We start from the raw sequence: 14,074 nt of genomic DNA, 5'->3' as shown, positions 1-14,074 counted from the left end.
TGTAAAGAGGACCTGTCATGCCATATTCCTATTACAAGGATGTTTATATTCCTTGTAATAGGAATAAAAGTGGTCAAAAATTTTTTTTTTTGGAAAAAAGCATCAAACTAAAATAAATAAAGTAAAATGAACAATAAAAAAAAAAAAAAAAATGTTTAAAGCGCCCCTGTCCCTGTGTGCTCGCATGCAGAAGCGAACGCATACATAAGTCCCGCCCACATATGAAAACGGTGTTCAAACCACACATGTGAGGTATCGCTGCGATCGGTAGAGCGAGAGCAAAAATTTTGGCCCTAGACCTCCTCTATAACTCAAAACATGTAACCAGTAAAAAATTTTAAAGCGTCGCCTATGGGGATTTTTGAGTAGCAAAGTTTGGCGCCATTCCACAAGCGCGTGCAATTTTGAAGGGTGACATGTTGGGTATCTATTTACTCGGCGTAACTTCATCTTTCACATTATGCAAAAACATTGGGCTAACTTTACTGTTTTGGTTTTTGTAAAGCACAAAACAGTTTTTTTTAAAAAAAAAACGCGTTAAAAAAATTGCTGCGCAAATACCGTGCGAGATAAAAAGTTGCAACGACCACCATTGTATTCTCTAGGGTCTTTGCTAAAAAAACATATATAATGTTTTGGGGTTCTAAGTAATTTTCTAGCTAATAAATGATGATTTTTACATGTAGGAGAGAAATGTCAGAATTGGCCTGGGCACTCCAGAATGCCTGAAGGTGCTCCCCTGCATGTTGGGTCTCTGTATGTGGCCACGCTGTGTAAAAGTCTCACACATGTGGTATCACCATACTCGGGAGTAATAGCAGAATGCGTTTTGTGGTGTAATTTGTGGTATGCATATGCGGTCTGTGAGAAATACCCTGCTAATATGACAATTTTGTGGAAAAAAAAAAAAGTAAAAAAAAAACCTTGATTTTGCAAAGAATTGTGGGAAAAAATGACAACTTCAAAAAACTCACCATGCATCTTTCTAAATACCTTGGAATGTCTTCTTTCCAAAAAGGGGTCATTTGGGGGGTATTTGTACTTTTCTGGCATGTTAGGGTCTCAAGAAATGAGATAGGCCGTCAGTACTTCAGGTGTGATCAATTTTCAGATATTCGCACCATAGCTTTTGGATTCTATAACTTTCAAAAAGACCAAATAATATCCACCGATTTGGGTTATTTTTACCAAAGATATGTAGCGGTATAAATTTTGGCCAAAATATATGAAGAAAAATTACTAATTTGCAAAATATTATAACAGAAATGAAGAAAAATGTATTTGTTTACAGATTTTTCGGTCTTTTTTCTTTTACGGCGCAAAAAATAAAGAACCCAGCAGTGTTTAAATACCACCAAAAGAAAGCTCTATTTGTGTGAAAAAAAGGACAAAAATTTCATAAAGATACAGTGTTGCATGACTGAGTAATTGTCATTCAAAATGTGAGAGCACCAAAAGCTGAAAATTGGTCTGGTTAGGAAGGGGGTTTAAGTGCCCAGTTGTCAAGTGGTTAAAATAATTTATTAGACAGCTCCGGGGGGGGGGTCTTCCTACGGCTTTGGGGGTCTTCCTCCGGCTTCGGGGGTCTTCTTCCAGCTTCGGGGGTCCTGGGCATGCTGGGACTATGACGTTTTAGGGGGCGTAGTCAACATCACCTGGTGACCACGCCCCCTAAAACGTCACAGTCCCAGCATGCCCAGGGACTGTGACGGCATAAGGGGGCGGGGTCTCCGCCTATATAAGTCACAGCGGAGCGCTCAGAGAGCAGACCAGCCGGAGAGACCGTCGTCTCAACATCTGGAGAAGAGAAGAGGGAAGAAGCCAAGAAGACAAGAAGCCGGAAGTCCGGGCCTCCGCTGGCAAAAGAGCGGCATAAAGACAGCGGAGGAGCCTGCAGAAGAACTGGAACACCGGGAGAAGAGGCCAGAGAGAGCGGAGAAGAACCAACCAGGCGCCGGGAGAAGAGGAAACAGAGGGACCCCCGAAGCCGGAAGAAGACCCCCGAAGCCTGAGGAAGACCCCCCCCGGAGCTGTCTAATAAATTATTTTAAAAACCTGTGTAGTGTGTTTTATTATTGACAACTTTTCCCTAGGTAAATGGGTAGGGGTACCATGTACCCCATACTCATTCACATAGGATGGGGCGCCGGGATCTGGGGGCCCTCTTATTATAGGGGGCTCCCGGATTCCGATAAGCCCCCCGCCCGTAGACCCCGACAACCAAAGGCCAGGGTTGTCGGGAAGAGGCCCTTGTCCTCATCAATATGGGGACAAGGTGCTTTGGGGTGGAGGGTGCCCCCCTCCCCCAAAGCACCCACCCCTTATGTTGAGGGCATGCGGCCTGGTACGGTTCGGGGGGGGGGGCGCTCGCTCGTCCCCACCCCCTTTCCTGACCGGCCGGGCTGCGTGCTCGGATCGGGGTCTGGTATGGATTTTAGGGGGGACTCCACACCGTTTTTTCGGCGTAGGGGGTCCCCTTTATAATCCATACCAGACTTAAGGGCCTGGTATGCCCCGCGACGGGGCTCGCAAGGTGTCAATCTCGCCGATAAAAGCGGCGAGATTGACTTCCTTTTCTAGTCCCGTCGTACCCGAGTCACGTTCAAAATGAACGGACTTGTCCGTGTGTGGGCAAGTCCGTTCATTCTGAAAGTCCGCCGTAACTCCGGCGAAGGTCCGTCGGAAAGATGGGTGGACTTAGCCTGCCGGAAAGTCCGGTCGTGTGTAGGCAAGTCCGTCCGTTCAGGTAGTCCGCCGGAAAGTCCGGCGGAAAGACCGTCGGACCAAGTCTGCTGGAAAGTCTGCTCGTGTGAACGAGGCATTAGGGTCTATATACACTTTAATGGATCTTAAAAAGGTTCTACTACAATGGACAATTACACACAGTATGCATTTTGCTGTGAAAGTCTTGAAGATCTGTCTTATTTTCCATAATATAAGCTGTTATGCCACAGTATATGTAAGTGTATGTATTTACCTTTAAAAAAAAAAAATACTGTAATTATATGTGTAAAGAAAAACATATAGCAGGGAATTTATTTATATATACATATACACACAATTGTTCATTTCTTCTGAAGGACTTAAAGTGTTACTAAACCCAGGACCCTGCATTCACTATATCGGGTCTCCCACAGTACACAGAACATGCAATTATTTTAGTAAATATAAACTGCTAAATATCTTTTCTCAACAGCAGTATATAGCAGTCTTATGACTTCTATGAGTGTCTGATTAAAGCTTGTAGATGGAGTTTTCATTCTACTCTGACTGTCCTATGAGGCTGCAGGACCCCTGACCCTCTGCCTGGACAGTGAGTATAACAAGCATGCTTTACTGCATATACAGACTGATTTTACTGTTGTGGGTTTAGTAACACTTTAACAGTCCCCATTCAATGTCTACAGTGTCTCTGCTGAAGGATTCTGACCTGTGTGATTCTCATCAAAGAAACCAATTTCCTGCGATACCAAGGAATGGAATAACAGGTTTCGGATCCTGATATTCAGTCTGGCGAATGTGAAGGTGAAAAGACCACCCCGCATCCCTGCAGAAAAAGAGCTGGAAAAAATAGCAGAAAACAAACAGTAACATTTAAAATGATGATGTATAATAATTGTCACACAGATTACATTTTTTTTCTACTTGAAACACAAATAGGCCAGAGTGGTCTGAATCAGGAACCCATTAGTTGTAAAGAGTACCGTAATTAAACTTTCAGCAACTGAATTTATCACTTAGCCTCGGTTCACACCAGAGGCGACACGACTTGCAGGTCGCCTCACCGAAGCGACCTGCACACGACTGCCCGGGCGACTTGCAAAACGACTTCTGTATAGAAGTCTATGCAAGTCGCCCCAAGTCGCCCCCAAAGTCGTACAGGAACCTTTTTCTAAGTCGGAGCGACGCAAAAGAACGGTTCCATTGTATGGAACGGGACGCTACTTGTCAGTCGACCTAGGTCGCCTGACAAGTCGTCCTAGTGTGAACCGAGCCTTACTGAGTAGGCAGGTTTCTTTTTACTTTAGTCCTGTGTTCCTGTTTAGGCTAGTGCCGTGATAACTGCCCCAGATTTTCTGTTTCAGGGAGGCTTCTGTCTCTTGCAGCATGCTATGGAGTCACCCTTGCATATGCATACCTCCCAACTTTTTGAGATGGGAATGAGGGACACCTATCAGCAAAAGTATGCAGGCATAGGACACACCCCTGGTCACGCCCCCTTAAAGGAGAATTGTGGAAAAAAAACAAGATTGGTTAAACCCACAAGTGCTTTTTTTTACCACTACTGTTCCTTTATATTGGCTTTTGGAATTTACAAATGCAGCAATTTAGAAATCAGATGAAAGGTTTAGTGCTGAAAAACACTTTTTGATAGATAAAAAGTGCATTTTATATACATATATATATATATATACAATATTTGTATGCAATATACAAATCAGACCAAAATGAGAGACAAATGAGGAGGAGTGAGGGACAGAGGGACATTGCTCAAAATCAGGCACAGTCTCATAAAATCAGGGACCGTTGGGAGTTATGCATATGGTACTAGAAATGTCACACTATATTGCATGCATCAATAGAAACACACAGCCCTATAAGCTAGGATGGCGAAAAGCTCCCCTGCTCCTCACCAGCTTTTCTCCAAGCTAATAGACTGACTGTCCACTACTAATTCCTTCCTGGAAGACAGGAAGTTCAGGGAAGCAAAACTGAAACAGCAGGGGCCAGCTGCATTAAAAGTAAGTGCTTGGGTAAGAATTTTAACAAATAGTTTTCTGGGGGATTTTATTGTGCTTAATGTGTTAAGCTAAAAACCACTGAGGGCTTAATACAACTTTAACTAATGTGAAATGCTAGATAATTTTTGATGTTGCAATCCTAATTATGCTTAACATCTAGATTTCAATAATAGCAATATTAAAAAATTCACACTACACCAGTATAAGTTAAAACATGTCTGTGCAGTGCCACTCAGAACTACAAAATACAAAAATAAAGAACAAAGTAAATGTGTCCTTTACTGTAGGGCTACAGTATGCACTCATGGAATAGGAACCCAAAATCCAGACAGATTCGGAGCTGAAGGAAGTAGGTGTGATCAGAATATGATACTAACACCTCCCCATGTTCAATCATGTGACTATACTGAATATCAAAACTTCACGCAGTTGATGGGCTTACGAGTAAAAAAAAAAAAAAAAAAGAAAAACAACCTTGGAGCACAAAATGACAAAATGCAGGGCTGGGAACAGAACCTGTTGCAAGGCTATTCAATTCAACAACAATCCTCCCTGGAGATTATACGTGCATTTAACGTATTTTATTTATGTTAATAATCTGTGAAAGCCCACCATCTTGGATGTAATGTCAGCTGCCCCACCAAACTCAGAGCTTTTATTCGACACTCTATAGCAGCTTGGTGTGCCTTGAGGTTACTTCAGGGGTTGCCTCAGCAAAGTGCCCCAAAATTGTATACAAGACGGTGGGTGGATGAAACCGGCCTTTTAGTTACACAAAGCCACATGTTTTCATTGTACACCATTAAACCTTCTAGCTGCCAACCTCCTAACGACCAATGACATCATCCATTGATAAGGAGGAGGTCAATTGCCTGCATATCATCCTTGTTTGACTCTCCCTTGCCTCTAGCCATCAGCTTTGGGGTCTCATTAGCTAAGTGATAGAGAAAAACTGAGGGAGAAGAGAAACATTGAAATACTAGTATCACATACCGGGTGTTGGAGGCCAATGGAGAGAGGGCTTCCCTTGCGGCTAAGTTCCGGACTCCCCTGGAGGTGAGACAGGAGGAGTCAGGCACAAAGTAGCACTGGTCGCCTGCGGAGTTGCTTGCAGAAGGATTCAGGGATACCGCAGATGTATTGAGCAGAGGCTGCAGGCAGATGGCGCCCGTGAGGTGTGGCAGGTCTGCAGAATCACAGTGTCAGAAGGATTTTCGGTACAAGCCAGGATAAGAAGCCAGGTGAATAACAGAGCAGACAAAATCAGGTTGAAAACCGAGATCAAACACAGAAGCAGGCAGAGGGTATCCGTAAGACAAGTCGGAGTTGAAGATTGGAGCAAGCAGGAGACAGGTCAGGAACAAGCCGGGTCGGTAACTGCAGGATCTAACATAGGCTCTGCAGTCCCAACCAAGGTTGGGCCACCAGAAGGACCGTTGAATGAGCTCACTAGTTTTACGAGCCCCAAAGTGACCGGCTAACCTGTGATCATGGAATATTTTAAGAACTTGAAGCCTTGCCTCCTGGGGTATAAAGACCTTATCCTGATGCCAGAGTAGTCCGTCCTGTCTTCTTAATGAGGCATGCTCTGTTTCAGGATATGATGCAGAAGCCCATTCGATAACCGTTTTCAAGCTAGGCAGAATTAACAAACAATTCTGGGCAGAAAGAATGGTGCTCGGGGGAGGAGGTTCAGTAGATTCAGGGAACATCCAGGATAGGGCGTCTGCCTTCCCGTTCTTGGATCTAGGTCTGTATGTCAAGTGAAAATTAAACCTTGAGAAAAATCAGGTCCACCTTACCATCATAATTCCTTTCGGCCTGGCTTGGTTTTTTGGAACAGAAGGGTAATGGGGGCAGCAGGGCCTTTGGGCCCAGACGCTGGGAGAGCAGAGCTACTGTTGCTACTTCTGAAGCATCTACCTCAAGAACGAAAGGAAGTGCTGGGTCTGGGTGTTGCAATACCGGAGTGGAGGTAAACAAGGTTTTCAGGTGTTCAAAGGCTGACTGGGCTTCCTGGTTCCAAAGATAATGAGTATGAAGGCGGGTGAGCTGAGTGATCGGATAGATGATGGTCGAAAAGTTGGTGAAACCAATGAATCTTTGGACTCCCTTTCTGTCGGAGAGTGTGGGCCATTCTAGATTTGCAGAGACCTTCTGGGGATCCATGGAAATCCCCTCAGTGGAGATTATGAGTCCCAAAAATTGGATGGACTACTTCTCAAACTCACTTTTCTGCTTTGGCATACAAGTCGTGACTTTGCAGGAGTATTCAGTACTTGACATGGTCCCGGTGGAATTCAAGTGAGGCTGAGAAGATCAGGATATCGTCCAGGTAGATCAAAAACAGGTCGAGGTACTCTCTGAAGATATCGTTCACAAAATGTTGGAATGTTGCAGGAGCACTGCATAGCCCAAAGGGCATCACGAGGTACTCGAAATGCCCGAAGCGGGTTCTGAAAGCAGTCTTCTATTCGTCCCCCTCTCTAATGTGGACCAGGTTATGGGCCTCAGTCAAGTCCAGTTTCGTGAACACTCGGGCTGCTCAGAGCCTCTGGAATAACTCAGGAATGAGGGGAAGAGGGTACCTGTTCTTGACAGTAATTTTGAGTTCCCTGTAGTCAATGCATGGCCAGAGGGAGTGGTCTTTCTTTTCAACAAAGAAGATGCCTGCTCCGGCAGGTGAGGAGGAGGGACGAATGAAACCCTTGGCTAGGTTCCCATCAATATATTCCCTGAGGGCCTCTAACTCGACCTCGGACAGTGGGAAGATGCGCCCAAAAGGGAATCTCCACTCCAGGGAGCAATTCGATGGGACAGTCATAGGACTGGTGCAGAGGCAGGGTATCAGCTTTCTTTTTGTTGAAGACGTCAAGGAAGTCATGGTAGACAGAAGGAATGATTTGGCTAGTACCTGTTGAGGGTTGGATGGTTAGGCACACAGGAGAATCAACTTGAGTGGAGATGCCACAATTTTGGTGATAGTAGCTGGACGAGAAGATGACCTCCCCTTTGGACCAGTCGATCACTGGGTTGTGGGCCTGCAGCCAAAGTATTCCGAGGATGGCTGGGAATATGAGAGATCTGATTACATTGAAGAGGAGGAGCTCCTGATGACCTGTGTCTGCGGTTGTGAGAATAGGGACAGTCTCTTGGGTAACGGGCCCTGAGCTAGGTGGAGTGCCATCAGCAAGGTGTATGTCCAGTCTTGTTTCTTGAGATGGAAGGGAATCTGTAAGTCTTTGGCAAGATTGATATCTAGGAAGCAGCTGCAAGCTCCTAAGTCAACGATTGCCTGCAGTTTCACCTCCCTTCCAGCCACCTGCAAAGAGATAGGAAAAATGATGTGAGTAGACACAGTCCCGGAAAGCTGGAGGTATAAAGGGTACGGGTGCCTGGGCTTACTTGGCCGAATAGGACAGTTACATAGGAAGTGGCCTGTAGCTCCACAGTAGATGCACAAGTTTTTTAAGTCGCCTGCGTTCTCTTTCTTCTGGGGTCAAGGTGGGTCAGAGATGACCTATCTGCATAGGTTCTACATCAGAGGTGGTAGAGGTCGGAGGAATAGAGGCAGGGAGCTGGGACTTTGGTTAGTACCCAGGTTGGTGGAAAGTTCTGGGAACGCTCAGAGCGTCGCTCCCGCAGGCGCCTATCCAACTGGATAGAAATTTGGATAAGAGCCTCAAGTGTAGCAACAGCCTCAGACCTGGCCAGCTCATCCTTAAGGGTCTCAGATAGGCCTAGACGGAATTGGTATCTTAAAGCCGCATCATTCCAACCAGTGTTAGCTGCCCATCTACGGAACTCTCCGATGTAATCTTCCACCGGTCGTCTACCCTGCACAAGGGAATGAAGGGCCGATTCCGCAGTGGCAGTTCTCTGCGGATCATCATATAATGCTGCCATGGCTCCAAAGAATGTTGTGACAGAGTTTAACACCTCATCCTTCCGTTCAAGCAGGTTATGAGGCCAGAATTGTGGTTCATCAGATAGGAGGTAAATAATGAACCCCATTCTAACAGTCTCTAGTGCAAAAGTCCTGGGTTGCAAGGCAAAGTAAAGTTCGCAGGCATTCTTGAAGGGCCTGAACCTCCGTTGGTCCCCAGAAAAGCACTCAGGAGTGGGGACTCTGGGTTCCGGACGAGGCAGTACCACAGCAGGTGGAGCCGCAGTCGCTGAACTGGAAGGTACTGTCCTAGGGGAGGAGCTTGTAGCTGGGTTTGGCTCAGTAGAAGTCATTGAAGCAGTGAGGGTATGGAGATGCCCCTCAAGCTGGAAGTCGCCATCTTGCAGATTCGTGACTGCTTGTGTCAGGGCAGTCATCTGTTGACACAGAGCTTCCAGCGTGGAAGCACCTCTCTCGGCCTCAGACATAATGGCTGTTTGATACTATCACGTACCGGGTGCTGGAGGGCTTCCCTTGCAGCTAAGTTCCAAACTCCCGTGGAGGTGAGACAGGAGGAATCGGGCACAAAGTAGCACAGGTCGCCTGTGGAATTGCTTGCAGAAGGATTCAGGGATACTACAGATTTATTGAGCAGAGGCTGCAGGCAGATGGCGCCTGTGAGGTGTGGCAGGTCTGCAGAATCATAGTGTTAGAAGGATAGTCGGTAAAAGCCAGGATCAAAAGCCAGGTGAATAGCAGAGCAGAGAAAGTCAGGTGGAAAGCCGAGATCAAACACAGAAGCAGGCAGAGGGTAGCCGTAAGACAAGTCGGGGTCGAAGACTGGAGCCACCAGGAGACAGGTCAGGAACAAGCTGGGTGAGTAACTAAGGATCACAGGAGCAAGGGAACACAGGAACACAGGTAAGCTGAGGATCAAACAGCACTTCAGCCAAGGGCTGGCTTCCTTATAAAGGGCCATGATGTGATGTGCTGGCGGAGATGCTGGGTCCTAGAGCCCGTCTCTTACCCTGACAGACGCTGGGTCCTAGAGTCCTCCTCCTGCCCTGACAACTAGTCAGTACCAGTTTTCAAAAGTGTATTTGCTTTGGAAGAAAAAAAATCATACTAACGTTGGGTGTCCTACGGGTATTGATGTTGCTGCATTATGTAGAAACTATTATTAGAGTTTTTACATTTTAGAATGGGGTGCCTTGTGATTGTCCATAATTTTATAGAGTGCATTGATTGAAAAAAGGTTAAGAAACACTGCTCTATAGTATTCCCCTTTTCTCTTCCCCCAACTGCTACATTAAAGTTTATGGGGATGTGCACAGTAGCTAGGCCAGAACAGACAGTAATTAGACACTCTCAGAAGAGGAGAAGGCTATAATGTGGCATGATGAAGAGGAAACTGCGACTGTGCTAGGGTATTGACTGTTCCTGGGGTGGTCAAATTCCTTTGCATGCTTAAAGGCACATTGCATGTGAACACAAATTGTTTATGGAAAGGAAAACGCATTTAAGTATTTAAAAAAGTTAATATTTTTGTACAATGACCTGCAAATTACAAGTTGGTGAGGAGTTCTTTTAAAAAGGTACCCATACTAGACAAAAGGACTAATAATCTTTTCAGATGGCCATTCATAATTTAGCGAAGGATGCCTGAATGCAGTCAGAATATGCCTGCATGTCCAACCACCCTCTAATCGTTTCACATCACTTTTCAAAGTCCAAATTCTAGTAATATATCTTATTGAATGATTCCTTATCACAGGCTGCTAGGATACACATGCATGGCAAAGATTATATCAGATATTATCACACCAGAAAAAGAGTAACGAGTCAGAATGTTACCTCCCCACCGCCAGAACTGCTAGTATTACAACCGCGCTGGAAAACTGCTTCAAACTTCTTTGGACGACAATACCATCTATGACCAGCCCTGTGTAATATGGGCTGAATATTTCCCCTGTGATAAAGGAAAACTACATTTGTAAACTGATAACCAGCCCCTGTGCAAAGAAGAGGCTTTAAATAGTAGTCCTAACTGAAGAATTTACCATTACCCATAAATAAACTGTTTTCTAGTGTATGGACTTTAACATGCTGCATTGAAATACATAAAAAGCAATGTCTAGTAGAAACTGGTACCATAGTTGTGAGTTGATATCGGCAGGTTCAGTTGTTGTCCCACTTGGTTATATAATGACATCACTTTGGTTCTAATGACCTGCAGAGATGAGTTTTTCAATATATCAATGTGATCATTTTTGTATTTGGCTTCAGAATGAATTTTATGGATTAGGTTTAGAAGTGGCTTAGGGTTTGCATAATAGGACAAGAACAATTTAAAGGGTTTGGGCTCAGGTTGAAAACTAGCTTTAGGAAATAGGTAGAAATTAAAAGTTGGGTAAAGGAGCCTTGTGTGAGGTTTAGGGTTAATAGTTTAATTGAGGTTAATGGTATCGTCTGCTTCATGGTAATTGTTTTGGCTGTGATAAAGTATATATTTTTTTTACTTTTTGTAAATATTACCCATACATTTTTTATACAGAAAATTAATGTACTACATCTTTTATCACTGAGTAATTCAATGCCATAAATACTTACCAAACTCAAACTAATTACAGCTATTGCATCTCCAGTGAAACCTAATGTCAACAGGATCCCAAAGTTTTTTTATTAACCCGGCAATGTAAAACCATTGGTGTCAATCCAAGACCATGATATCAATTTGGTCTTAGCTTAATGCAGTAAATGAAGTGTGGACAGGTATCCTGCTTTGTATCAACAGATAGCATCAAATTCACAGGTACTTATATAAGCACCAGTAAATACTAAAGCAGCACTACTGTCATTTCCTAATATGACCAGCTTTCATATGATTTTAACTAAGCACATGAGAAAGGGTGAATGACAGATAGTGATAAAAAAAAGTCCAAAAGACACAGGCTGTGGTCCTAATGTTGAATAGTTGAAGTGCACCTCACACCAAGATCCTAAAACTGTCCATCACACTCCCCTAGGGGTTCTCACTCACCAGATATAAGCATAATTCAAGCCTTGATTTGCCTAGATAAACGTCATCCACCTCCTGAGTTGGATCACAACCGCATAACACCTCTGCAGGTATTTGGATAAATGGGAAACAAACTCCACATAGCATAATTCCATTTACCAAAGAGGAGATTTCTTAATCAAAATCCAGAATGGTGCACAGCGCAAGTCAAAGTCAGCTCTCTTCTTGATGTAAGGGGACTGGCCGGGCTGTCACAGCGGATCATGTCTGCAGAAGAGAGCTGACTACCGAGTGATAGAGTACTGAGGAACAGAGTACAGAGTGACAGTACTGACTGAGGAACAAGTAGAGGAAAGTTCAGGGAGAGACAGAGAGTAGCGCCCAGCACACTGCCGGTTGTCTTTGGTAAACGGAATTAAGCTATGTGGAGTTTGTTTCCTATTTATCCGAGTACCTACGGTGGCGTTATGCGATTGTGATCCAACTCAGGATGTGGATGATGTTTATCTAGGCAAATCAAGGCTTGAATTATGCTTATATCTGGTGAGTGAGAACCCCTAAGGGGAGTGTTACGCATGGTTTGAGGATCTTGGTGTGAGGTGCACTTCAACTATTCAACATTAAGACCACAGCCTGTGTCTTTTGGGTTTTTTTATCACCATCTGTCATTCAGCCTTTCTCATGTGCTTAAAATCATATGAAAGCTGGTGCTTATATGAGTACCCCTGGACTTGATAGTATCTGTTGATACAATTATTTAATTTTAAGCAGCTGCTGATTAATTAACTACATGTGATTTATATTTATGTGGATTGTTATTAACATTTAAGCTCCATAGCGCTGGGATAGTGGAAGGAGGCTTGCGTTTCACTTTTTTTATATAGTTATCCTGCTTTAACTTTACAAGGGTCCTGGTCCTCCTGTTGATCTATGCAGATTAAGGCAGCCCAATGGACATATGCACAATCCCTTACTCTCTAAATTATTTTAGGGAGGTTGTAATAGACTTGTGCTGTTAGGTAGACAGAGAAGGAAAGCAAGAATTCTTTTAGGAGGATATTTCCCAAATGTCAACTTTTGTCATGTCATGTCATGCCAACTTTCTTCTGGAAAAGTCAATACTGGCCTGTACCTTTCCTTCTCCTTCAACTCTATATTGAACACCAAAGCTGCCTATAAAGTTATGACCCCAACAGGAAGAATCAGAGATGGGCCAGCCTCCACTGTTGCAGGAAGTTTAGTAGGTCCCACGGTTCTAATGTAGGTTCATGCAGGCCATCAATTTAAGTTCTTGGGAAATTTCCTCTAAAAGAATTCTTGCTTTCCTTCTCTGTCTACCTAACAGCACAAGTCTATTACAACTTTCCTAAAATAATTCAGAGAGTAAGGAATTGTGCATATGTCCACCGGCTGCCTTAATCTGCATAGATCAACACAGGCTCAACACAAGGGCCCATAGAAAAAAAATGTTCCCTGTTCACTTTACACCATACATATGTGATGATGTTTGCTTTGTAGATATGCCACATGCATGCATTTTTACGCAGCACACTGCCGTAACAAGGCATTGAACTGCCCCTACACAATGTATGATAACGATACTCAATCAATCATAAATGTGCTGTACATGGCAGAGTGGTAACTAATGATCTGGGAACTAGATCTTACCAAATCTTCTATGTTCTGCTTTAGAAAACAGGTTGGTCACACTCAAGAATGCTAATAAGCATTTTTCCTTTTTTTTTTTTTCCATTCCTTTTTTCTTTGTGTTGCATTGTTGGATTGTTTGTTCCACCCTGTGAGGCGTGTAGTTACTTTGTCTTTGTATTTTTGTGTGTAAAATTAAAATTAAAAAAAAAAAAAAAATTATAAATAAAATTTTAATTGAAAAAAAGAGAAAAGAAAAATGTCAGCTTCACGTTAAAAGATGAGTCAGGCGTAAGGTGCCCTTTATTGTACAAGTAAATCCTTAAGTGGCAGTTACTGTGAGAGTCTGAGAATTGCTTGGCTAAGTAATTTATTTAAAATAATGAAGTGGTTTTATTATGGAGATTATAATGGTGTTTGGTTTAGGAAAGAATAATCAAAGGGTACAGCTTGTATATTTACATTAACACTCTGATATGTGGTAAGTAACACAGTGGGAACAATGCCATAGCTATTACTTTAGTAACTACTTGACCTCAGAGTCAGTCTTTTCCACTGGTGCAGAGTCACAGACTAAATCTTTAAAGGTTATCTAAACCCAAAAACAAAAATGCATTACATTGCATCTTAACAATTCTTATACAGTATGTGTTGTTTGCATTCGTTTTCTTCTTTAGGCTTTTTTCCCCTTTATTCTCACCTGTTGATCCAGCCAGTAAGTCTGTTATTTTTCATCTTCACCTAACAAACCAAGCTGTTCAGCAAAAGTGTCAGTTACAA

At 43.5% G+C, this 14,074-nt stretch overlaps 1 protein-coding gene across 1 annotated transcript in view; it reads right to left on the bottom strand.

Moving 5' to 3' along the window:
- The window catches only part of ABCB9 (ATP binding cassette subfamily B member 9), a 109,629-nt gene that overhangs the window by 72,779 nt on the left and 22,776 nt on the right, over window positions 1-14,074 (bottom strand). The window contains exons 3-4 of the mRNA XM_073627445.1: window positions 10,483-10,597; window positions 3,431-3,561 (exon numbers count right to left, since the gene is read on the bottom strand). Of these exons, the coding sequence (XP_073483546.1) occupies window positions 3,431-3,561; window positions 10,483-10,597 (246 nt within the window). The remainder of the gene's footprint in view (window positions 1-3,430; window positions 3,562-10,482; window positions 10,598-14,074) is intronic.

The sequence above is a fragment of the Aquarana catesbeiana genome, linkage group LG01, assembly GCF_042186555.1.
Source record: "Aquarana catesbeiana isolate 2022-GZ linkage group LG01, ASM4218655v1, whole genome shotgun sequence".
NCBI lineage: Eukaryota > Metazoa > Chordata > Amphibia > Anura > Ranidae > Aquarana > Aquarana catesbeiana.
The sequence above is the reverse complement of the archived record's forward strand: the minus strand, read 5'-3'. Positions and strand labels throughout refer to the sequence as shown.